General features: G+C 38.8%; 1 protein-coding gene across 7 annotated transcripts in view; it reads right to left on the bottom strand.

The window, feature by feature from the left end:
* Window positions 1–26,774, bottom strand: part of LOC131253199 (DNA repair protein RAD51 homolog 2) — a 67,725-nt gene extending 40,951 nt beyond the window's left edge. For 4 of the 7 annotated variants that reach the window (XM_058254098.1, XM_058254096.1, XM_058254097.1 and 1 more), the window contains exons 1-7: window positions 26,634–26,774; window positions 14,469–14,582; window positions 13,920–14,072; window positions 12,763–12,866; window positions 12,584–12,647; window positions 12,426–12,481; window positions 4,850–4,930 (exon numbers count right to left, since the gene is read on the bottom strand). In XM_058254098.1, coding sequence (XP_058110081.1) covers window positions 4,850–4,930; window positions 12,426–12,481; window positions 12,584–12,647; window positions 12,763–12,866; window positions 13,920–14,072; window positions 14,469–14,582; window positions 26,634–26,717 — 656 coding nt within the window. In that variant the 5' untranslated portion in view covers window positions 26,718–26,774. Of the gene's footprint in view, window positions 1–4,849; window positions 4,931–12,425; window positions 12,482–12,583; window positions 12,648–12,762; window positions 12,867–13,919; window positions 14,083–14,468; window positions 14,583–26,633 lie in introns of those variants that run through there. The other 3 variants (XM_058254100.1, XM_058254101.1, XM_058254102.1) reach the window with 3 other exon arrangements.
* Between the last annotated feature and the right edge of the window lie 618 nt (window positions 26,775–27,392).

The raw sequence follows: 27,392 nt of genomic DNA on the forward strand, positions 1-27,392 counted from the left end.
ATGTTCCCAGAATCGACAGCACAAGCAAAATTCGGTAACCAAGTAATGCAATTTAAGCAGATTTCGCCAATGGTAATTGATATAATAAATTTTCTTCCTTAAAGCCTCTAGAAATATAGGTGATTAAAAATAATAACCTGTGAATCCGTGTTTACAGTTGTTGCAGTTTAGGGATGCTAGGGGTACATTCTCATCCGCACTAGCAAAAGCATCGACAGAAACGATGTTGTCGTGTGAATATGGTAACATAATTAGGTAATTGCATTTTTCGTTTAAACTTCAAACTAAAACAAGCTCCTCATGGATATATAGGTGAGTGGTGGGCGATGTACAAAGTGACACGCCCGCGCTGTAGTTATTGGCAGTCCGTGTTCTCGCATAGACTGTATCCTCTTCACCTTGTTATCGTGTGAGTATGGTAACATAATTAGGTAATTGCATTTTTTGTTTAAACTTCAAACTAAAACAAGCTCCTCATGGATATATAAGTGAGTGGTGGGCGATGTAAGAAGTAACACGCCCGCGCTGCAGTTATTGGCAGTCCGTGTTCTCGCACAGACTGTATCCTCTTCATCGTACGAGAGGAATTGGAGCACATGGTCACTCATACACACCAGCAAGAGGAATAAGTTAGCATATGAGAAGTTACAAAAGCTCATTTACTGCCACTACAATATGAAGTTAAGAGAGAGGCAGCTGCGGGTAGACCAAGACTTGGAGGAAAATCTGGACTCGCTCGACCTGTTGTCTATAGATACTATGGCATAGATAGATGACGGTGATGAGAACCCACTTTATGAGTGGGTCAAATCAGCTGATTTAGATGATGCGGAGGAGGCCCTGCTCCACAGGTAGCCGAGGGAGCAACGTCTCTTGGTATCAATGTCGATTAGGTAGTAAACCAACAGAGGGCGGATACAGACTCCTTTGATCCTTTGGTGAGGAGTTCAACACTTTCCGATGAGGGTGAGGAAGCATTGTCACGGCCCCCTCCCCATCATCAAGTTGTAGTGAGTGATGATGACGAGACTCGACCCCCACTCGACACTAGTCGTGGGGACGACGACGACGGTGATGGAGGGGACAGAAGCACCGATACTAGTATAGGTGGTACTAGTGGGGGTGGGGGTGGCAGTAGTGGGGGATACACGACGGGTCAGAGTCAACGATCCGTTGGCCAGTTCACTGAGCAGAGTTTTGACCATGCCACTCAGGACGAGGACCATGGATCTCGTCTACCATCCAGGGTGAGAACATCAGAGCCCACATATATGTTCGAGCATCGTCCGAAGAAGAAAGTCAGACGCGCTGTGGCTACTGCACTCACACGCAACTTGTCATCTATGGACATAAATTCAAATCGGGGGAGCTCCACCTCCATCCCACCTTATGGTCATGGGGGATATCACGAGTATGGCCATGATAGCTCTGACATTCAGTCACACTCATCTACCCATTGGTACAGGCAGCCGAAAGATAGTTCTTCGAGTCATGACCATTTGACATGAGGATATTCTGGGTACCCATATGACTGGCAACAATACTATCAAGGAGTCGGGGTTAAAATTGATCTATTCCCTCAGCAAATGTCGTCGATGTATGTCATGCAATACCCATGTCTAGGCGTACTCGTACAGTTCGAGGAGGAACACTATCAGAGGTACATAAGAGAGTTCCTCAATTGGTACGAGCAGAGGATGACCTGGGAACAGTACTGCCAACATGTTGGGCAACAGTACCACTCTCAATTGCCACGGGATCCGGACAATGATTACGAGCTACCTCATCATTCTATGCGGGGATGATATATGGCCAAAAATGGGTTTTTTTTTAATTTATTTACTTTTGCATGTCTTAATTATTGTAAGCTTGCATTTGTAATATATAAACTCATTTTGGTTACTATTTGAGTGATTTCTTACGACAGCACATGCCTTTTGGCCCCCATTAAATGGAAACTTATTATTTAATGCATTCTTTTGCAATTTTTTCATTCCTGAATATGTATATATGTGTATTTAGGCATGTCCTGAAGTTTCACTGAAAAATTCCACCATTTTCTCCATGTTTCTCCCCTTTTCCCCGCATTTCCAATTATCGGTGATATTATCGGCGATAACGATATTATATCTTTATCTCCGGCCAGCGAAACTTCTAGCGATATTGACAATTCAAACACTGGGTAGATCTAAGGTTATGGTTTTAGAACTGGTTATAGCTTTATAGGTTGTGTCGGGTTTAGGAGAAGGGCAGCAGGTGATGAATAGGACTAGTTTAGGGTTCCGATCTAGAATTTTGGTAATGGGAAGGGTCAGATTAGGGCTTGGGCATGGTTTGGGGAAGGAGAAGAGTGAAAAGGACAAAAAGGAACACATCACAAAAAAGAAATGCTCTGATACTAAACTGATGAGACCAAAGTTGTAGGATTGAAGCATTTAGTGGTGGAAACGCAGTGGATCCTTGCATTTCTAGAATCTACATCTTGACCAACTGAAGCATCTTTGAATTATTGATATAAAAATAACTAGAGTGATGTAGTTAGATCCTTGTCTTTCTAGATTCTACATCTTGACTAATTGAGAAAGAAGAATAAACAAAGTCAATATTCTAAAGAACATAAAAGCAAGTTAACTAGAACTAGCAAGGGCTTGTTTAGTGGACACCCAAAAATGAATCTCATTTTAGTTAATCATAATTATGTGTAGAAGATCACATATCTTTTTAGTAAGAATTAAAATAATCTTTATGGCCAACAATCATGATCTTTAATACATAATTGTGATTACCTAAAATGAGATGAACTCAATTTTAGGCATTCTACCAAACAGGCCCTAAAGGGTGGCACCATTATAAACTAAAACTTGAAGCCCTTATATTGTAAGATAAATCTTCAGGGGAAGGGTCATTCCTTTACAAGACGGTTCTCCTTCCAAGCTATTTTGTATAAGAGCAAGGGTGTCCTTCTAGGATGGGGGTGTTTACATCCAAATGAAAAATACCACTAATAGTAAATGAGATTTCAAATTTCCAAGTGACCAATAACTAAGACATCATAAGGTCAACCACCGAATGTAGTTATTGATGCAAATGCCCATGTCCTAACACTATAACCTTATGGAACAGTTCCTTGTAGTCTTTCTAGGGAAGGGGTCTCCAAATGCCAATTAACAGTTTAGTAAGCTTCTTGGTTATATAAAACAGATGTTTTTATATTTGCAGACAAGTTCCTCTCAAGACACCACAACTAAGGGATAATTTGGATTGGGAACATTCAGATTTTTGGGTTCCCAATCTCCACTTCAGGTGTAATTCTTGTGTTTGGAGGCTGTTGGACATTGGAATACCTGGATATTCAAATGCCCGACAAGCATCACAATTCCCCAAAAATAGGGAATGACAATATTTTTTTATTTTTTTTTTTAAAAGGCTTCTGAATTTCCACTAATTATTACCCTCTCTCAAGAGGGATGGGCAATTAAAGATGAGAAACATGTGATGTTTAGAATCACTTAAGCAAACTGATTCACTGATAGGGATGAGCAATCAAAGGTGGGACCCAAATAATGGAGGGTCTACATAAATGATGGCTTCATTTGTAATACGGTCAATTGGGACTGTCCATTTCCTGACGTTGATTGGTGCCTAGAATCACCTTGCCAAAGTGATTTTGAGAGGGATGGACAATCACAGTTGGGACCCATATGATGGATAGTTGAGATTAATTATCAGATCATCTTAGTATGATCAATATGGACCACCAATTTCCCTAGGCATTGATCGGACGGTTAGATCATCTAGCCAAAGTGAATTTTTAATAGGGATGGGGAGTAGGACCCACATGATGAGTGATCTAGATTCATGATCGGACCATATGTAGTCTGATCAATATGGACCATCCGTTTCCTAGGCATTGATTGGAAGATTACGATCATCAAACCCAAGCGAGTTTCTGTGGTGGCTGAAGAGTCAAGGATAGGAACCACATGATGAACTGCCATATCAATGATCGGACCTTTGTAGTTGATCAATATGGACCATCTATTTCCCTAGGTGTTGAACGGACAATTAGCAACATCCAGCAAAATTGATTTTTTAGGAGGGATGAGCAATCAAAGATGAGACCCATATGATGGATGGTCTAAGATCACTGATTTAACCATTTGTAGTATGATCAATATGAGTTCATTTCCCTAACCATTTGACAGGTGATTAAAATCATCCAACAAAAGTGATTTTATAGTGATTGGAAATCAAGAGTGGGACCCACGTGATGGATGGATTAGATCAATTACAGACCATTAGTAGCATGATCGATATTGACCATCGATTTCCGTAGCCATTGAGGAGCATCCAAAATATGTGATTTTGTAAGAGGGAAAGCAATCAGGCTTGGAACCCACATGAGGGATGGTCTAGAGCAATGATTGAACCATTTTGTAGAATGATCAATACAATCTGTGATTTCCAATGTATATTGAACCAAACACAGGTATTCAAGCTCCAGGAACCACAAATACCTACTCGAAAATGTTATCCAAACACAGGAAGACACTTCCCAACAATTGCAATACTAAGGTATTGCAATACTTTGTAATTGAAGTATATGGATCATAAAAATGCCCCAAAACCAAATGGCCCCTAAATTTCCTCAGCACAATATGGAGACAAAATTCATTATTTTACAAGAATCATATCTTTTTATATGTCAGTGACTAGATTATATGATCATGGACACAATATGTGCTTTTCACCAATAATTTTTTTTCACAACTAACAATTATTAATATATAACAGCTTAAATGCATGTAGTTACACACATGATGAAATGAAACAATGAAAGTGTCCTTACCCAGAAACAAGAGCAGCCATACTATCAATAATTAGCAACTTCACCTGATGTTGTAAGACAGACACCTTGATTTCTTGCAAGCTATCATCAAATTACAAGATAGAAAATTCATTAATCATTTCCTTTTCCACATTATTTAATATACAAAACCAAACAGAAGGTAAAAGTATGAATTTTGCCAGAATTAGTAAAAGCAATTATCGGGGGTATCCACATAGACATTCAATTCTCCGGCATCAATCTAGCTAAAGAAGAAAAAATTATTTTAGAACCTACATAATGCATTTTTTAAATCATTAAAATCATTGGTATCTAAGTCCTGAGTCATCAAGGAAAAAGGATCATATGATCCTTGGGCTGAGGATATGCACAACATACTTGGGTTTTCCAATTGTACAAGTGGACCCTAGGTCAGTGGTCCAGACATTGGACTGTTTGGACCCACCATGCATGGATCATATCCCAAAAATCCCCATGATAGTAATCCTAAGCTTTGATTTCTGACCTGCGAATAGACAATTTAGAAGAGAAATGAGCAGTGTGCTACATGCAACCAACCAAAAGGACCAAAAAATGGTGATTAGGAACTTCTAATTTGGGAGATTGTTGGGGTGTGCTCCATTCTACGGTGGAAGCCAACAAACCAATGGTCCAGATCACTAAAGCATGGGTGCCACTAATTGAAACTAAAAACCAAGAATAATGTGCATGTCCTTGGCTTGACGATCATATAACTCTACAGGAAAAAATGGAAAGACTTGCATATTATACAAAACATTGGTCATGCATAGAGACACTAGTATCATCATGGTGCAAAGAGTTGAGGTTGGATAATCTTAGGAGAGAATAGGGAAAGAGAGATAAGAGAAGAAGAAAGAGTTTTGAGGAAATGTGTTTTGTGTGTGTTGGGTCTCAAAAGCCCTAACATGCTCTTTTATTATAATGCTATAGCACAACTACATACTCCTTAGGATAATTGAGCATTGTGCACATGAACACACCCAAAAACCCATACATACAAAATAAAAATAGACACATACACCCTACTAACTCTCTATACTCCCCCTCATGTTGGAGCATAGATGTTGACCATGCCAACTTGCCAATGATAAAATGAAGAGCGTCATGACAAAGAGATTTAGTGAGAACATCAACTAATTGCTCAATAAAGCGAACAAAGGGAGTGACAATTTCCTTGATAGCGACCTTCTCCCGAATAAAATGACAATCAACCTCATTGTGCTTCGTGTGCTTACGAAACACCAGATTGCTAGTAATATGAATGGTTGCTTAATTGTCACAATGCAATGGAATGGGACCTAAACGAGAATAGCCAAGTTCCTAAAGAAGGGTGCGAAGCCAAACTAGTTCACATGTTGCATGAGTCATTGCCCTACACTCAACTTCAATAAAAGATCAAGCTACAACAGACTACTTCTTGCGCTTTCAGGTGACAAGATTTCCTCCAAGAAATGTACAATACCCTAATGTAGACCGCCTATCATGTAAATTACCAACACAATCAGCATCGGAGTAACCGGAAAGATGGAAATGACCATGCAGTTGAAACGGTAAACCTTTGCCTAGAGCAGATTTGAGATATCGAAGAATACGATACATTACAATCAAATGTGTAGTACAAGGAGCATGCATGAATTGACTGACGATGCCCACAACATAGGATAGATCTAGACGGGTAATAGTTAAATAAATAAGTCGACCAACCAACCAGTGATACACCTCAAGATTTGAGAGGAGTTCACCGTCATTAGGGGTGATTTTCTGAGTAGAGTCCATTAGTGTAGCAACAAGCTAGCATACAAGCATCCTAGTCTTGGAAAGAAGATCAAGTGCATATTTCCTTTGAGAGAGCACAACTCTGATCTTTGATCTAGCAACTTCAATTCCTAGGAAATACCAGAGAGTCACAAGGTCTTTGATCTCAAACTGAGTCTTGAGAAAGGACTTAATAGCCACCATACCCTCAATATCACTACTTAATAACACAATGTCATCAACATAGAAAATGAGGACCATAATCCAGGTGGGCCGCCGACAAATGAAAAGAGAATGATCTGCATGGCTTCACACAAATCTAAACTTGAGGAGAATATGACTAAATTTATCAAACCAAGCTCGTGGAGACTATTTGAGGCCATATATGGACTTCTTCAATTGACACACGAGCAAAGTATTTGATTGGGAAAAACTCGAGGACTGATGTATACAAACTTCCTCGACGAGGTCACCATGCAAGAAAGCATTCTTCACATCGAGTTGGAATAAAGGCCAAGGCAGATTTACGGACAAAGAAATCACCACTCAAATAGAGTTGAGTTTGGCTACAAGAGAGAACCTTTCAAAGTAATCCACACTATAGGCTTGAGTATAACCCTTGGCAACCAACCGTGCCTTATAACGGTCAACTGAACCATCTGGGAGATACTTGATGGTATAAACCCACCGGATTCAACAATCTGCTTACCCTCGGGTGGAGGTACCAGCTCTCAAGTATTATTCTTCTTAAGAGCTTGCATTTCATCCATCATAACCTGAGTCCAATCAGGGCTGCTCATGACTTCCTTCAAGGTATGAGGGGCAACTAACAAGGATATGGAAGCCGTAAAAGACTTGAAGGAGGGTGACAGACGTTGATAGGAAACAAAGCTACCAATGGAATGTTTCAAACAAGAGTGTATCTACTTTAGTAGAATGATCCTTCGAACTTTGCGCCGTTCCTGCTTCCAATTGTGCATCTGATTGTCATTCCAATCCCGCTTCCAACCTATTTATATTTGTTTACTGATGCAAGACAACTAACCACTTGCTCTAGAAGCTCAAACTGATAGAGCAAGGTGAATCAAATCCTTTATCTCATGGCCCAGGCCCCACATCTCATGGATTAGGTCCTCGGCCGAACCCCCCTAGTGGGCCCCACATCACATAGGTTCCAGCTCACACGGATGGGGCCCGCCCCACATGGGTTGCCCACCCTGAGTGTGCCCCTAAATCCCACAAGTCACCCCACTCGAGCCCAATGTGAAAATGCCCCTGCATTAATCACCTTTAGTGAGACGTCTCGAACACAAGATCTCCCATTCTGATACAACTTTGATGCAGGACAACTAACCAATTGCTCTAAAAGCTTGAACTAATAAAGCATGGTGAATCAATCCCTTTATCTCATAGCTCAGGCCCCACATCTCATGGTTAGGTTCTCGGCCAAACCACCCCCCCTCCCCTCTCTCTCTCTCTCTCACGGACCCCACATCACATAGGTTCCACCTCACACAGATGGGGCCCGCCTCACACAAGCCACCCGCCTCACATAGGCCGCCCACCACGAGTGTGCCCCTACATCCCACAAGCCACCCCACTTGAGCCTGATGTGAAAATGCCCCCGCATTATTTATATTTTGAAATAGACACTTCCATGCTCCCACACCCAAATGTGTTATTGCTTTCACTTCACGCTTCAGGCAACTATAATATCTATTGATCACCAACAGGTCTAAATGGTCATGCTCTAGTTCTCTTCAATTGTTTGCCTATAGCTACCTCAAAGCAGCTTCATGTTGTAATCATAGAACACGACCTTTCGAAGCTCTGTGTACCCTAATTTGTCCCTCTTATTTGGGTGGATTAGGAAGAAAATGTTCCAATTTTGCTCGCATGGCAATGACAAAACAATTTGGTCTAGTACTCAGACCACCAAGTTTTTTTTTATTCACATGATTTTTTCTAATTTTCTCACTAGTAGTGGTCTCGCAACTATGTGTATTGAATGATATCTACGAAATATCATAAGTATCATTCATCTCACCAATATATTGCAAGTTTTTCATATCGTGATGTCTGCAAGTATCAATGATATTTTTATCGATAATAGTTACTTTACGAATACCTTGGGATTTTGTATTGGCGGTGAAATGATGATATCTATCAATACCACACAAGGGGTGCTTTACACCCTGCACACGCATGCAGGCAAGGGCTTGGGGGCAGGACGCTTGAGGCATACTTTGCACTTCCCACAAATGTTCATTGTTCGCATATATGCGTATGGTACCATAAATTCAAGCTATTCGAGGCCCACTTGTTGTGTGAAATGTAGTCAAAGGTGACCCAGCCACACGCCTATGCATTTTGGACCTATTGTGCCTCACCTAGAACTTGGGCAAGGCTTTTACCTTAGGGTATGCCTAAGCGTGCATATGGTAAATGTGGCATTTTTTCCGTAAGGTACCCTTATATTTGTGTGGTTTTATTGGTGTTTTACCACCAAATATGGGTGTAAATAAATAAGAAAGGATTTTAAGCCCCATCTCAATAACTTTTCTCATTTCTTTTAATAAAGTATTCTTAAATTCTAACAACTTCTCTCAGTTCTTTTTCTTCTTGATTTTTTTTTCTTGTAATAGTGTGTTAGGGTCATCACATTAGACTTCTTAAAAACAAATTAAGTTTTCATTGGTGTCATACAAGAGATATAAGGTGAATTGGGAATTTTATGGGAATTGAAAATTTTAGGTTAAGAATTTGGGGTTTTAAAATTTTAAATTATAGAGTTTGGGAAATTTAGGGATTTTGGGGGAATTGGAAAATTGAGATTAGAGCATTTGGGGAATTTGAAAATTAGATTATAGGGTTTGGAAATTTTAGGGATTTTGGAGAAGTTGTGGCTTTGCATTGGTGAATTTGGGGCATTTATGAAAAATGGGAAATATTAGGGTTAGGATTTGGAAAATTTTGAAATTTAGGATTTAAAACTGGGGAATTTGGGAAATTTGGGGAATATGGGATTCTGAGCGAAGTGGAACTGAATGGTATTGAGTTTAATTATCTATATAAAAAATCAACTTGTATTTATAAATCAATTTAATATTTCTAATAGAAAATAAACAATCGCTACTAGAATTTTTAGGCATATGTAGGAGGGCCTAGGCGTTTCAAGCATTACAGGTGTAGGTGCATCTAGGGTGCACCTAGCCCCTTCAACTACATTGGTTGTGTATGTTATCCATGTTGTTCATCAAGTGCCAATCTACCACATCCTATCATCCATCTTCAATCGCCCCACATGTTCAACATGTGCCAATGTGTGTGACAACACTCCACTATGCCAATGTGCGCATGTGCCAACATCTAACTTTAGGTGCCAATGTGTGTGACAACACTCCTCTATAGAGCTGCTCAAAGTATTGGTATCGCTACAAGTTTTGCAGGCAAGGGATAAGGAAATAATATCGATATCGCCGATAATATCACTGATAACCAGAAATGCGGGGAAACATGGGAGAATGGTGGAATTTTCAACGAAACTTCAAGAGATGTTAAAATGTACATATTTACATATTTAGAAATTAAAAAAAAATAATAATAATAATAATAATAATAATAATAACAAAATTGCAAAAATACTGCATTCATAACAAGTTTCCATTTAATGGGGCCTTAAAAGCATGTGTCGTTGTAAGAAATCAGTCCAACCATCCCCTCCAGCCTATTTAACCATCCAACCCTCCATCCAAACATCCATCGATATTGTAAAATATCAACAACACATAATATTTCACCAAGAAATCATCAACAATTGGAAAGGACATAAAAGATTGTGATCTCAATATCTCATATGTTGCAATATCGATAATATCGAGATATTATCAATATTATCAATGACAAATTGAACACTACATACAACCATGTGCCCATGAAAAAAAAATTGAAATAATTTTTTTCCTAATAAACAAAATTTTGATGATATCAATACGTTGGCGATATTATTAAAATATCGTTGATACACTTATGATACAAGCATTACCTAGAATTTACATAGTCGAAAATATTGGCGATATTGATGCATTGGCAATATAAGCAACACCTAGAATTTATGTAGTTGAAAATATTGAAAATTACATTAGCGATATTGATATGTTGGCGATACTTAGCGATACACTGCTAATACCTGGAATTTCTGATACTACCAACATTATAGGTATCGCTACCAGTGTTATCAATATCGCTGAGCTAGAGATAAAGATAATATCGGAGATGTTTCGATAATTCAAACACCTACATACAATCATTTGACCTTGCAATTAAAGAATCCCTAGATGAATCTCAATACAAACTAACTCCTACTTTATCAATTTGTTGTTGACTCCATCTCCATGGCTTTATTGCTCAATAAGTTAAAACGGAGAATCAAACATTTGAGTAACCATATGGATTCTTCAACTCTAGGCCCCATTATTAGACTAATGAAATGAAAGAGATGGTGTTCTGAAATCTAACAATCAATCTTATCAGCTCCATTGGAAATTTCTAAACTACACCCAACATTTTATGGGAAGATCATGATGCAGGACAATTCAAATGCCCCTGCATTAGATCATTTGTAAAATCCACTTCATTTTAGGTTATTTTTATCCATTTCTTTAAGCTTTGTAAGAAATATCATGAAGTGTTCATAGACAAGTAGTTTAGGTACCTTCTACTCCACAATTTGTAATCTAAGAAAGTATTCATGAAGATGTTTCTCAAAACCTTCACCAAAAGTTTGAGTGGTGCACCTATCTCTACCAAAGATTTCTAACCTACTCATTCATGCAATGATCAAGTTCGAAGTATCGGTATCGCTACAAGTTTTGCTGGCCAGGGATATGGAAATAATATCGATATCGCTAATAATTGGAAATGTGGAAAATCATGGGAAAAACGGTGGAATTTTCAGCGAAACTTCAGGAGATGTTAAAATGTATATATTTGCATATTTACAAATAAAAATTGCAAGAAGAATGCATACATAACAAGTTTCCATTTAATGGGGCCTTAAAAGCATGTGTTTTTGTAAGAAATCAGTCCAACCATCCCATCCGGCCTATTTAATCATCCAAACATCCATCGATATTGCAAAATATCAACAACACATTATTTCACCAAGAAATCATCAACAATTGGAAAGGAAACGAAAGATTGTGGTCTCAATATCATGCATGTTGCGATATTGATAATATCGAGATATTATCAATATTATCAATGACAAATTGAACACTACATACAACCATGTGCCCATGAAAAAAAAATTGAAATAATTTTTTTCTAATAAACAAAATTTTGATGATATCAATACGTTGGCGATATTATTGAAATATCGTCAATACACTTATGATACAAACATTACCTAGAATTTACATAGTCAAAAATATTGGTGATACATTGGCGATATTAATGCATTGGCAATACAAGCGACACCTAGAATTTACATAGTTGAAAATATTGGCGATTACATTAGCAATATTAATACATCGGCGATACTTAGTGATAAATTGCTAATACCTGGAAATTTTTATACTACCAGAGTTATCGGTATCGCTACCAGTGTTATCAGTATCACTGAGCTGGAGATGAAGATAATATCGGAGATATTTCGATAATATCGGAGATAATTCAAACATAGATCAACTCGCTTTGCCATAAGAAAGGAAAAGGACAAAAAAGAAATAAGAAAAGAATATGAAATATCAGGTCTTCTATTCATGGACATTATAGACATACTATGGGAGTAAATTAACACCTTTCAGTGAATTCAGACAGAGATGCTGGTCGCAAAACTACAATTCTGCCCGCCATCTGCAAAATAAAGAAAATAATGGGTGGAAACAAAAATCCCTCAAACATTTCTACTAATACACAGAAAAAGAGAAAAGCAATTTGAAATACTCATTGTCAGACCTCCTGGGCCTTTCCTTCCATGCGAAATAGCTCGGGATAACTGTTCTTCCCAATCTCTATCATCCTGTGAACATCAATTAGATATTGGATCCTGGAGAATGTCTTACCATGAAACTATAATGAAAATAATAACACAATCACATGCCTGAAAAATTGCCAACACACAGTCTATCCAATACCTTGTTGAACTAAATTTAGATTCTGTATCAATATATATCACACGGCCATTTAATCCCCCATTACATACAGGAAGGGCAGCTGCTAATGCAAGCTTTAGACAGAACTGCAGCTCAACAAAACAAAAACAAAAAAGGAGATTTTCCCAATTTACTTATGTAGGACAGGAAAAAGCTTAACAAGAAAGAGGAAAAGTACCATTAACAAAACAGACCTAAGAAGTAAGCAGAAAAGGCCATACCACAAAATCTTAATTACAATGACACAAGCCTCAATTGCAAAAGACCACAGAAATTTACCCTAGAAGCATTTAAATATCTGATGCAGGATTAGTCAATCCATCAGTTCAGTCCATAGTGGACCCCATCACTGGCAGATACAGAATCAGGCCATGATTTGTGGTCCAGTAGACCTGTGGGACCCACAGATCCAATCGGATGGCCCATCTAATGATCTGACAGTCCTGTGGGGCCCACAAGGTCAATTAGGAGACAAGATAGACCATATGATTGGTCTGCATGCCCCACAAGTCCAACCAGATACTCCTATGGGCCCATATACTAATTGGATTTCTTTAAGGGCTCTATATAGAAAAAGCCAAGTTTGGAATGTTTATACCAATTACAGGGCACATGTACACCACACGGATGTCTAAATAAATAGAAGTTCTATTTTGCAAACTTTAGATATTTTAGGAGGATTTTATGTAGGGAGCCAGTACGGTTTGATATTGGTTTCTTGAGTTCAATTAGGAGTTGTAGAAGGCTGTATGTATGCGTGCATGTAGCCGATATGTATGGGAATAGACAGTGATTGATACTTTTGACTCCATAAAGTTCATTTTATCGTTAACTAAGACTAGAAAAAATCTCTATACATGTGACACTTTAGAAACCTTGGGGTGAGACTCCTCTGGGGCATCTTAGTGATGAGACTTCACCATATTCCCCCCATATTCGTCTCCATTTTCTGGTTGCAATTGAAAGATTTGTGGCAGTTCAAGGGTGAATAATAGCGAATGAGATAGGAAATTACCAAAATAACATGTAGAAACCATTTCATAGAATATAATTACTGCAAGCATGCTTCCTATGTTAGATTCCAAAGTCTAACCAAAAAACAGAATAAGATAAATGATGAAAGATAAAATCACAGTTACCTGTGTTTTGCCAATTCCTGCTGGGCCAACCAATTCAGTCAAAGCACCAGATGGTATTCCTCCACATAAGGCATCATCCACACCTTTCAAGCGCGTAGAAAGATGGCCAACCAAGTAACCATTATGGAGACGGTCCTCCATGAGCAGGAGTGCCTAGAAACAACTAAAAGCAGCATTACAAGAAAATGTAACCATTATTTATTTTTAATTTTTTGAAAAAGTAAATTCATTTAAGCAACCCAAATTGCTCGGCCAAGCCATTAATGGAATTATGTTGAAACAAAATATGAAGGTCCAAGGCTACATAGAAGTCTAAACTTTTTTCTGGGCGATAAGACTCTTTTCCTGATCAGATCTATATTGAGCCTGGAGCCTTCTGAATGATGATTAGTGACAGAAAAGGGGGAGAAACATACATGATTGTGTTCCTTTTTCTATACCACCCCAGATGCATAGCAGAATAGATGATAATCTGTTCCACCAAAATACTGGCTTGGATGCTGAATACACCCAGAAGAACCGAACATTTTGTGGTTATGCATGGCTTACAGTTTGATATGATGGACATGTGACTTCACTGATTTGTGCTACTGCTGATGTCACTTCAGCCAACCCCACATCTAACAGCTCCATCAGCTCAAATTCAGTATACGACAGTGCATCCTGAATACATGTGAACAAAGTCAGATTTCTGACATGCAGTGAATTTAGGGAACACTTCAGCTGCATGGCAGGTGGTGTTTTTTTATTATTTTTCGTCTTCTTGACTTAAATCGATACGTCAGTTGCTTGCCAGCTTAAAACTGAAACAGGCAAACATATGCATGAATTGGCACAAAAGCTGAGAAAATAATGTGCAACAAATTTTGATCCTTTTGTCAATTGTCAAAAGTCAAAGACACCATTATAACAAATAAAAGAATACAAAGACATTTAAAAGTATGCTCTTTTGAGAAAAGGATTGAATGTCATCTGAAGCATTTATAAAGATAGAGAAATAGGGTGAAATCCAACACATCGTCCAACCATATACTCGAGAAATTAAAAAGAAGAATAAGAGATTAAAAAATAAAAAATAAAAATTGTTGATTGTAAGCAACCTATGTAAATGACTATTAGGTAGCAGTTGATTGCAATCAACCTATTACATTGCACCAGTCAGAGTTTTATGCTCTCAATTGCGGTCCGTAGCAGGATAAAGGAGGGTTGTGTCAAGTTGGCAGCCGGCGTCAAACGTATGACAAAACATCCAACATGAATCCGAGCAATACGACATTCCAAACACATGCTAGGGTGTTCCCTGTAAGTGACACGCTGCATTGGAATGTGGGTCCATTGCGAATGGGCAAGGGTTGTTTTGGTTAGGGCATTCTCCAGAAGCAATGCGCTGCAACGATGCCCAGTTGCTATGAGTAGGCAAGGGTTCATGTGCCATTCTAAACACGTGCAGGTAAAGAAGCTAATCCAAGAGGATAGGATTCATCTTGCCATATGGAATATAGGAACATTGACATGAAAGAGTATGGAGTTAGTAGATAAGATGAAACGAATGAGAGTTAACAAAGCTATGTTCAAGAACCAAGTGGAATGGGGCCAAACTAGAGAAATTGATGGATACAAGCTTTGCTATATAGGAAAGGACAATATAGAAATAGGGTAGGGTTAGTGGTAGATAAGGATTTCAACCATCAAAAGCTCTGGTAGCCCCTTTGCTCGCTACGTCCAGTAAGGATTCCATGTGGCCATTCCTTTTCGCTAGCTCGATGTTGCGACAGCAGGTAAGGCAATTGTCTTTAGTTCAGAGAGTCAACAAATGGGATGGTCAAAAGCCTATTACGTAATAGGATTTTATTAATAAAACTTACATTGTGAGGAGATAATCAATGTTATCAATGCATATGCGCTGCAAAAAAGGTTACAGGATAGAACTAATAGACAATTCTAGGAGCATACAAATGGACTAATGGAAGAAATTCCAAACAAAGAGAGGATATTTTTAGGAGGCGTAAATGATCATGTAGGAATGAACATAGAGGATAGAGAGAGAGGGGGGGGGGGGGGGGGGGTGATGGTGGGCGCGGGCTACTCATGGAGGGGAAAGAGGAAGGGTTGTGGGCTACTCACATCCAAAAATCAAAAAGGCAAAAGTGCCCTAAGTGGATAAGTTGGCAACCTCACAAAGTGGAGTTAGGAAAATCTAAGCCGTTAGCTGATAAACACACAAAGTAGCCATTGTTCATGCAAATTACCTAAATACCCTTCCTACTTTCTAAATCCCTTTCGGTATCCCTTTCACACTCAAAGTTTACGATTCTTGAAGGATTAAGGGCATGTTTGGTTGGATGTAAATGGATGCAAAGGGTGCTACACAAGTAATTATGACAAGTGCTCTACGTTTGGTTTAGAGTGGCAATTTCACCTCAAAAATTAAGAAAAATTCAACTTTGTAGTGGGCCCCACCATGATGTATGTGTTACATCCATGCCGTCCATTCATTTTGTCAGGTCATTTTAAGGCAAGAGCCCAGAGATGAGGCAGATCCAAACCTTCTTAGCCCCCAAGAAGTTCTCAATGGTAGGAGTTCAAGTTTCCAATGGTAGGCCTTCAATCCCCACTGTTTTCTACGGTGTGGTCCACTTGAACTCTAGATCTACCTCATCTTTGAGCTCATGCCGTAAAATGACCTGAAAAAATGAATAGACGGCATGGATGTAACACATACATCATGGTGGGGCCCACAGAATATACATGACGCAATCAAATCTCTAATCAAATCTATTTTCAAAAACTATACATGTCAACATCAGTAAATACCAAAGTAAGTCATCATTACCTATTTATCACCATTTACATACATTTACAGATAACCAAACAGGCCCTAATTGCTTTCCCCTTGGCTACTCGCATTCTATATAGTAAATATAGGATACCATTGAATAAGTACGGCGGCAACCCATGAAGAATGGGCTTACGATGAGCATCTACTAAAAAGTGGCATCTCAAGTATCCAAGGAATAGTGTTGGTGTTATAATGAGTGTAGTTAAAAGCACTACACACCCCAGGTGCACCTAACCCTTGTAATGCCTAAGCGCGCGCCTAGAGATCCCAGGTAGAATTTTTTTAATTTTACATGATAAATACTAATATTTAATTATTTATGGATAGAAGTTGTTTATATAAGCTGGATGAGTGGCAAGACGAGGAATGAAAGAACTAAATATGAATGCAATTGATTCGAGGGATAAGAGTAGCACCAATAGGTAATAAGATGAGGGAAAGTAGACTTAGAAGGTTCAGTCATGTGCAACAGAGTGTGAGTTAGGACACGTTGAAAGCCCTAGAAGGGCAAGGGGATAGTCTAATCAACAGAGTGTCCAATCAATAGACATTTCCTCATTGAATAGGAACCATTGACCTTTTTTTTCTAACCATCCCAATTTAATGCCACTATCAAAGGGTCAGGATAGTTTGATCCCTACAAGTTTTTAGTTATTGCCCATACACAATGAGGCCTACACTTTGGAAGGGTATTGCGCAACCAGAAGCACTAAAAATGTGATACTATGGAAAAGAAACCTAGCAACACACGTTATGATCCATGGAAACACATATGAAGAGATAGCACTTTCTCAAAGTTCTTCTTAGTATTCAGTCTCTAAAAGAGTCACTTGTGACATAAGAGACTGACAGAACAATGAAAACATTAATATAAAAAAGTTGTAATGATAGATGAAAAGACAAGAATGCCTCACGTATGATGTCTCTCACTAGAAGCCCATAAGTAGGAGTAATTTGGTCTTTTATCTTTGTTGTTAAAAATAAACTCAAAATAACGACTACGCTAACTCCTCTAACATAGGCCCCATGTGGGCTTAAACACATGTGACAATGCGGATCAAGTGGTGTAACTCATGGGATCAGCCATCCACTTGCATCGATCACCCCCGCCCTCCCCTCAAAAGTACTAGGCCTCAAGTACAGAAGGGAACTTCCAATATTAGGCCTTGAGATTCTTTTCCCTTGGCTCTAGCCATTATTAATAGGTCGTTGTTGTTTGGTTGGGTACATTTCAAGGTATCCCGTATCGGTATCGGTTGGCGTAACGGTGCCCTCCAATACCGATACGGATACGGGGGTGTAACAGCGATACAGAGGTGTAATGGCCCGTAACAGTGCAATTTTATTTTTTTTGCCAAAAAAATATGGATTATATCCGGAATATTCTAACCATTCCAAATATGCATTCATTTATAAATTGGAACATGTTTATGGTGGTGTAACGGTCCACTCTTTGGTGAGAAGTTGTATCGGACTGTCTGATTAATTTTTGAACCAGGTAACTTGAATTTGACTACAAATTTCATATATTTAATTTTTTAAAAATCTAATTTATATACTTAACAACTTGATATCATTTCTCCCAATAGTTCTTTTAAAAAAATGAAATTAAATTCAGGTAAACGGCGTTGCCAATTTGGGGTTGAATTGGAGGACCAATCTATGCTCCAAATCAGCCTCAAATTCATGCAATTTATTGTCATTATCCCACTTATGAATTGGTGGACATTTATTGGATAGTGAATCATGAAAAAAATCAAAAGGCCCTATTTTAAAAAATAAAGTCCACAAATTAACAATTAAAACTATTCAAACAATTTGATTTTGGCATTGTGAGTTAGCAATTGCAGTCCATAATTTAATTGCTAAATTTTAAGTTAATATATGTCTCGTGTACAATTTTTTAAGGCTCGAATTAGGCAGGACTCGGATTGTGAAGTGTAGCACACGTGTCAAAGTTTTTTGGGCCACACCTGTGATGAATGTGTAATATCCACACCGTACATCCATTTTGCCAAATAATTTTAGGGCATGAGCCCAAAAATGAGGCACATCCAAAGCTCGGGTGGGCTGCACCATAAGAAACGACAATAATTAAACGTTCACCATTAAAAATTTATTGGGGGCTACAAAAGTTTTAGATCAAGCTGACATGTGTGTTTTCCCTTCATCCACGTCAGTGTGACCCAATTAATGGGTTAGATTGAAAATAAACATTACAATGGACCTTAAGAAATTTTTAATGGTGAGCATTCTATAACCACTGTTTCCTATGGTGTGGTCCACCTGAGATTTGGATATTACTAATTTTTTGGATCCTGACCTAAAATGACGTGGCAAAATGGATGGACGACATGGATAAAATATATACATCATGGTGGGGCCCACTCGGGTCTGATCAGATTGGATGGAAAATCAACATTACCGTGGGCCTACAAATTGTTTAATAGTGAAAATCATTATCTCCGCTGCTATTTTTGGTGTGATCCAGATGATCTTTGGATATAATTCATTTTTTGGGTAGTGCTCTAAAATGATCTCTGAAAATAGATGAACGGTGTAGATGTAATAAATACATCACTATGGAGCCCATATAACTTTGATCTCCTTTGAACCGTTCATACAACTCGGAGCTCGAGGAGTGTCAGCGCTCCACTTAGCGTGACACGTACCTACAGCAGCTAGTTGGTGCGTGGTACACCTGCAAATAAATTTTATTTTTATTTTTTTAAAAAAAAAAAGGGAGAGAGGGAAACCGAAAAGAAAAAAGAGGGAAAGAAGAGAGAAGAAAAAAGAGGGAAAGAGGGAAAGAAGAGAGAGAGAGAGAGAAGAAGAAGAACAGGAAGAAGGCCGCAACCGCAGTTGCCCAAGAAGAAGAAGAAGAAGAAGAAGAAGAAAAGAAAGGAAAAAAGGTAAGGGTTTTTTTTTTCTTCTTTTTTTTTTCCAGTCAATACGGCCGTATCGTAACGAATACAGGACACCTTGGTACTTTTAAATCTAGAGGATGCCTTTGATTCCTCTTCCTACATCCTTAAATGTAAAGTGGACTCACTAGTTTACTGTCTTCTTAACTGACAATGGTGTCTTCCTTTCTACTAACCATTCTTGGGGCAAGAGCATGTTATTTTCTTGTCATTTCTTCGTCCACCTGGCATGTGTCATCTTACCATTTCCTGAAGTGCCATTGGTCATCATAGAAACACTCCCCATCTCTTCGTCCTTTTGAGGAGCATCACTTTTTATTTGTCCTGAGAGTGGTGTCATTCCTGTCACACACAAGAACATAGGTGCAAGCAAACGAACAATACTGCACGTGATGACCATACATCTTTGAAGACTAATAGGATGTGAGAAGTTCTTATAGGACAACGTAACACCATACCAACTCATTATGTTAATGGGCAAGTCACTGGGCATCACTCAGCCAATCGCATAATCTCACCGCTTGTCCCAACAGCCTGATGTGCTTGTGGGTACTTTCGTGTTCACAGCTACAACCGACTGACCGTTGTCTGTGAAATGATATTCAGTTCAGGTTGTTGCATTGTTGATGATGACCATCTTGGGCCTTTCCACACATGTACCCCATGTGATGAAGACATTTGCTCATAAATGGTCTCCATTCTCTTCATCCGTATGCACTACAGGGATGCACCTAATGAAACAAGATATGATATTCCTATAGCCCACCAAGTGATAAATCCAAGTTTTCAATGAGTGGTTTTCTTCAAGCTCTTTCTCATTGACAACCTCTTCACAAAGGTAGATGTTCTTTGTTGATTTTGAGCACAGCTTTTTACTGAGAGTGATCCCATTCCAGTCACACATGAGATTGTGAGTGCTAGTGAACCTACAATACCACACACGACAATCATACATCCATGGACGACCAAGTAGGAGGTGAGAAGCTTTGATAGGCCAACTTAACACCATAATGACTCGGTGTAATTTTTGTCCTTATGGGCACTTGCATTACCCCACCGCTTATTTTAGTAGCCTGATGGAGTTGTGGGTACTTTTCGATTCGCAGTTGCAATTGATCAACAGTTCTCTATGAAATTATGTTCAGGTTGTTGCAATTATCACCTTTCCACACGTACCGCATGTGTGTAAGACCTTGGTACATAACCAATATCCATTGTCTTCATCCTTATGCAATGTCGGGGTGCACTTAAACAGAACAAGCTATAAGATTTTATTGTAGACATTAAGCAATAACTCTAAGTAACGCTAAGTCGTTGGTGTTGGTTCTTCTTCAGGCTCTTTGGCAATGACAACATCTTCATAGAGATAAATGTTCTTTGTGAAGCAAATGGCTGAAAGGTGACCCTTGCCACCACACTTTTAAAGGTGGCACTATTACAATCGCCCATTAACATCTCTCCTATTTTGTGGCATCCTTTGGTTATATCATGGATTATCATGGGAGGTCATGGACGATTGCTAGTAGTTTGAGACAATGAAGACCGTACAGATTGATAGTTATCGCACCTATCTGTCATCCATTTGTCATTCTCATGTGCCCACAATGCAATTTGATATGCTTCACCCACCAGCTCTGGTTGAATCTCTACCATCTTATTTTGAATGTTCTTCCCGAGCATCTGCAATGAGCTACCTGCTACAGTCCTGGTTCCGTTAAACCACATCTCAATGTTAGATCATACCGTTGGTGGGTGTAGTTCACAATTAGGTTATCGTCTTGAAGATATAAAAGTTCTACAAATATTCTACATTCCTAACCTAGCAAAATGAATCTCCACTTCATCTTGGCCTTCATGTCCCTCCTGTTTGAAATAGGTGGAAGATTACAAGCCGCAGATCTCTCACAATCCAGATCCACCATTTTAGGGCCTGTCCCTTTATATTCAATATAGCAGGAGGATGTATCTTGACTACCTCCACCATCTAGAACCATTCAAAATAATTTCCAATAACTCTACCAAATCTTGGAAAACATTGGGGTCAATGCTACCATTCGATTATTCAACCTCCATTTGCACTTGCTTTGTTGGATCCTTTGCACAAGGAGATTGGATTGCTTTAGCATAATTCGGGCAGTCATATTCAGGCAAATATGATGAGAGGCATTAGATGCGTTGATCCTTGTCTAGGATGTCAATACTGCTAGTCTCTAGGTATGCCTGTGCTCATGCCCATGATTTCCATCTTCTCCACCTAGCACCTGAGTCGAGGTTGCCAAGGAGATCAATTTCCCAACTCCATGAATTCCTTGTGATCATAGGTATTCTATGAGCTTGTTACTGTCAATGTTTTAAATAGCAAATGGCATGTAGCATAGTGTTCTCCCCTCTGAAGCATGAGGCATGAGCTAACTTCTAGATTTGTAATCAAGGCTGCGCTTGGTTGCACCAATTTCGTAATACTCATTAAATTAGAATGATTAATAATGAATTTTAACATCTTATGATATTTGGTGCAACCAAACGCAGCCTAAAGCAATAGGAAAGAGTAATCATTAAGTATAAAGGTAAAGAAAGAGCAGTGGAACTAATTTCATACTGTTACTTACATTACTTTTACTAAAAGTATTGAAAAGATTAACTTATTTTGATTGAAACTAGAAAAATGTAATAATCATTGAAAACATTAAAATTAATTGATTTTAATGTTGTAGTGAAAATAACTTGTAATGTGAGCTACGTAGCATGTAGCTTAGTCTATGAAGCGTGTAGTGTATACTAGCGTAAGGTACATCTGACTTAAGCTATTTTCATGAGCTACGTAGAATTAAGGCTAAGCTACCCGCTACATGGCATAGCTATTTAAAACACCGATTAAAGTTTTTTTGTTCACTTCCTCAATACCATTCCTTCATCCCTTTAAGGGGATGTTTGTTTTTTAATTCACATGGTAAATACCTAGGAAATATGTAATAACTATTTACTAGTGTAATTCCAATGCTACTCCAAATGCAGATGTTAATGCGTTTGCTTTTTGAATGCTAAAATTGAGGAGGGTGTGAATTTCATGCGAGGCCCACTGTGATGCATATGGCTTATCCACGTTGTCCATTTGTTCTCCTAGATGACTTTAGGGCATGAACCAAAAAATGAGGCAGATCCAAAGCTCAAGTGGGCAACACCACAAGAAACTATGGGAATTGAACGCTTTTTGATAAAAACTTCTTGGGAGCCTTAGAAGTTTTGGATCAAGCCGTTATTTGTGTTTTCCCCTTATCCATGTCTATGCGACCTTATGAACAGGTTAGATGACAAATAAACAATCATGTCAGCCTTCCGAAGGAAAAAACTTTCAATGGTGAAAGTTTTACAGCCATTGTTTCTTGTGATGTGGGCCACTGGAGCTTTGGATCTGCCTCATTTTTGGGCTCATGCCCTAAAATGTTCCGGTAAAACAAATGGACAGCGTGGATATGTCACATACATCACGGTGGGGCCCACAAATTTAAGTCAGCCCTTTTCATACTAGTTTTTGAGGTGGAAATACTCATCTATTTTCAAATGGGTGCGATGAGTAATAATGACCTATTTCCTAGGTATTTACCATGGAAATGAAAATTCAAACAGCCCCAAATAGAGCCACCAAACTTTTTATAAATCATAATCTTTTCCATCATTTTCATTATATCATTCTAATAATCACTCTCCATTCCAAGATGTAAGAGGCTCCACTTCTCATGCACACGCAAGCTCAAAGATGATAGACCACACATCGTAGATCAATCAACAATAGAGATCCACTCAATGATTTTTCGCTGGATTGTTTACTAACCTGATTAATTGGAGCATGATTGGTATGATGATATGATAATGGAGAAATCCAACCGTTAATTTATTAATGTGTCCTTTCAACCACCCCATCCAACTAACTAGATTACGAATGACACACAAACATGATAGCTAAGAAAATCCAATCATTGATCTGTTGATAGATTGACAAATCTAACTCATAAATCGCAAAAAGCTCCAATCCGCAGCACATGTCAGATCTGGCTGTAAATCTAGCCCATAACTATAGCACTAGTCAAATTCAAATGGCTAGATCATGATGAATGTTGATCTGTAAAAATGGGCCAGATCCAATCATTAGAAAGGGCTATATGGGAGTATGATTGAGATTGAGCAAGGCTACACAGATGGATTTCAAAAAACAAAAAAATTAGTAGATTTAGGACGTTGAAGGTAGGTAGCTAAGACCTATAGGGGATGCAGGGTTCGGGGGTTAGAGATGGAACAGTTGGCATTTTATGGGTAAGAGTGTGGATGACTAAGGTTTATAGGTGGGGAATGAGGGGCAGCTAGGGTTTGATTTGAATCCCAAAAAGAAAAAGAAATGAAAATTGAGAAGACAAGGGAAGAAGATGAGTGAATGTAAGAGGTAAAACCCTCGATTCCCAAGAGAAACTTGCTACAATACCACTTGACACAGCTGGAATAACTGGAAATGCAATAAGATGAAAATGCAAGACAGAAAATAATGCAAGAAACACATGTTACGATCGATAGCTACATGCCTACTCGTACCAAAAAGCAACACATACAAAGAGAGATAATTTTTCAAACTGTTTATCAATATTCAAGCACCAAGAGATAAACATGCCCAATTAGAGACTTGTATGGCTTTCAAAACAATAAAAGATTTAAATAAATAAATAAGTCATGCTGGATAAAAAGACAAAAAATGCCCTCGTGATGTCTCTCACTAAAAGCCCATGAGTGGGGGTAATTTGATATTTCATCATAATCATCATATATGCCTTATGCCAATCAATTGGGGTTGATCTTTCATCTTCATTTTTAATCCTAAAAATAATAACTAAACTACAAGCTATTTGGATGCAAAACAATTTTGGAACCGGTTATAAAAGAAAACAGAAATAATAGTTTTATTAGGTCCAAATTTTAAACCGAGTTTGGTAAATGCAGACTACTAATCTGGACAGTTTCAAATTTGTTTGGAAAACAATGTACTACTCTAGACTTGAAATAAATATACAAAACACCATATGGCTATAGTTGGTGGATTGAGAGATGGATACCGGAAGGCCATCAACATGCATCCCCCTTTGTTTGAATGGTGGTGGCAGTGTTAAGGTTTAGGAAGGGATGGAGGGACTATGGAGAGAGTGACAATGACTCTAAAGAAAAGATTATGTGGGGATTAAAAACTAACCAAGGCAAAAACTTTCTCAATTCTCATTTCATAAACAAACATGGTTAATTAATGGATAATTGTACTTTTTTAACTTAACCATTTATTTCATAGATTCAAGTGAAGTTGTGTCGAGAAAAGCTACGTAGGGACAAATAGCTTGTCCGTGGTTTGTTAAACCCATTTGTGCACGTGAACCTACAAAAATAAGAACAATATATCACATGTGCTAGATCTGCCAAATGTGCAATCAACCTAGTTTAAGTGCCTCACATTTGCACATGTCCCACCATCAATCTTCAAGCATACGCAAATTACCTACAATAGGAAGCTAGTTAGGGCCCACCATGACATCTGTGAGAAATCCACCCCGTCCATCCATTTTGTCATATCATGTTACGAAATTGGCCCAAAAATGAGGCAGATCCAAAACACAAGTGGGCCTTACAACAAGAAATGGCGAGGATTGAACATCCACCGTTGAAACATTTGTGCGGCCATAGAAGTTCTGAATTAGGTTAATATTTTTGTGTTTTCAGTTAATCTCAGTAGGAATGATCTTATGAACTGTATGGACAGCATATAAACATCACGGTGGACCTCAAGCCTCAAGGAGGTTTCAATGGTAGGCATCTCCCTACCCACTTTCTCCTGTCGTGCAGCCTGCTTAAGTTTTGGATTTGCCTCATTTTTGGGCCATGTGGTAACATGATTTGTCAAAAATGATGGACAAGATGGATTTCTCATAAACATCACAATGAGCACCAGCTAGCTTCCTGTCGCAAGAAGTTCCTGCCACACGCTATTGCCCGCATCCTCTTCAAGCACCCACCAACATGTGACACGTGTCAATGCGCACATGCACTATCAATCCTAGATTAAGCTCCCCACATGTGCCACGGACCATCCTTATTACATGTTCCAACCTGTTTAACAAACAAGGAATAGAATACGAGCATGAATGAGCTTCTAATGTTATCGATCTTAAGTCTTTCGACTTTAGTTCTCTAGGTTTTTAGGGCCTGTCTGCTACCTCAGCAGCAGTGTCCCCTTTTCCCTTTGCCTTGTTGTTTTCCTTTTGCAGCTCTTTTCTCTTTTTCAATGAATTTCCTAGTTGCTTCTATAAATATTAAAATTAAAAAAAAATAAATAAATAAAAACAAGGAATAGAATAACTAGTCCCGAAAGCATGACACTCAATAGCTCTCACGTGGACACCATGTGGGATTAGGCACGTGGTCATGTGGGGCCCACATGCACAATCAACTAGTGTCAACTCATGGGGTCAGCAATCCACTTGCATCGCGTATGGATCAGCATGGAAATAAGAGCATGTTTTTTATTATTATTGGTTAGCACGTTAGTACACACACGCCACTGTTAGCCACACCCTACTTGGGAATCGATACCACGACCTCTGTGTTGAAACGAGGTTATCTTCACTCAGTTTACCACTTGAGCTATGAATCAGTGTGTATTGAATATACGGCCAGCAAAGACGGCCATGTTGTACCACGCATTATGTATTGAATATCTTTGATTTCTCAAAAAATCTGACTCTGAAAAAGACCCAATTAAAGATAAAAGAAGAAATAGGAAGACTAGCGCAGTAAAAGGCATTGAAGAAACATGGACTGAATAGGGTCGACGGAATTCGGCAAGAGAAACAATGAAATTACAAGATAAACAGGAAGAGAAGAGGAGAAATAAAGGAAATAAAGGAAATAAAGAAAAGGGACCTTGGCAGTCTGGATATTCCGGGCAGCAAAGACGTTTGCAATGGATTGAGGAAGCCCCATTTGGCTGATAAGCTTGCTCGCCATCCCTCTCTCCACCAGCCCCTTTCCCGCCTCTACCCTCCGAAATCCTGAATAAGAAAATGGGAACATAGCCGAAGTCGGTACTGTGTTGACGTGGCAAAGTTCTATGGCCCCCATGATGTATGTGTAATATCCGCACCGTCCATCCATTTTTCTAAATCATTTTAGTCGATGATTTCGTAAATAAGTCATGTCCAAAGCTCAAGTGAACCACACTACAGAAAGCAACGGAGGACAATGACGTTCACCGTTGAAACCTTCCTAGGGCCAAACGTGTACCACATCATAGAGTCACAAAGACCTCGATTGATGAAGGGAAAACACAAATATCATCTTAATCCTAAACTCTCTGTGTGGCCCTGATAAGTTTTCAATGGTAAGCAGTCAATGCGAACTGTTTCCTGTTACGCAGTCCTGTTGAGCTTTGGATGGGCTCTTTTTAGGATTGTACCTGAAATGATGAGGGAAAATGTACGAATGGTATGGATATATATGATAGTGAGCCATAGAGCTTTGCCACGTCAAGAGAGTGTGCTGGAAGCGGATTAGCTACTGACAGGTTGTGTAGCGAGACTCGCTACTGAAGTGACATCACGGTTCTGTAGGTCCTACCATTATGCATGTGTTTTATCCACACCCTCCATCCATTTGGGAAAATCATTTTAAGTAATGAGCTAT

The sequence above is a fragment of the Magnolia sinica genome, chromosome 8 (assembly GCF_029962835.1).
Source record: "Magnolia sinica isolate HGM2019 chromosome 8, MsV1, whole genome shotgun sequence".
Lineage (NCBI taxonomy): Eukaryota > Viridiplantae > Streptophyta > Magnoliopsida > Magnoliales > Magnoliaceae > Magnolia > Magnolia sinica.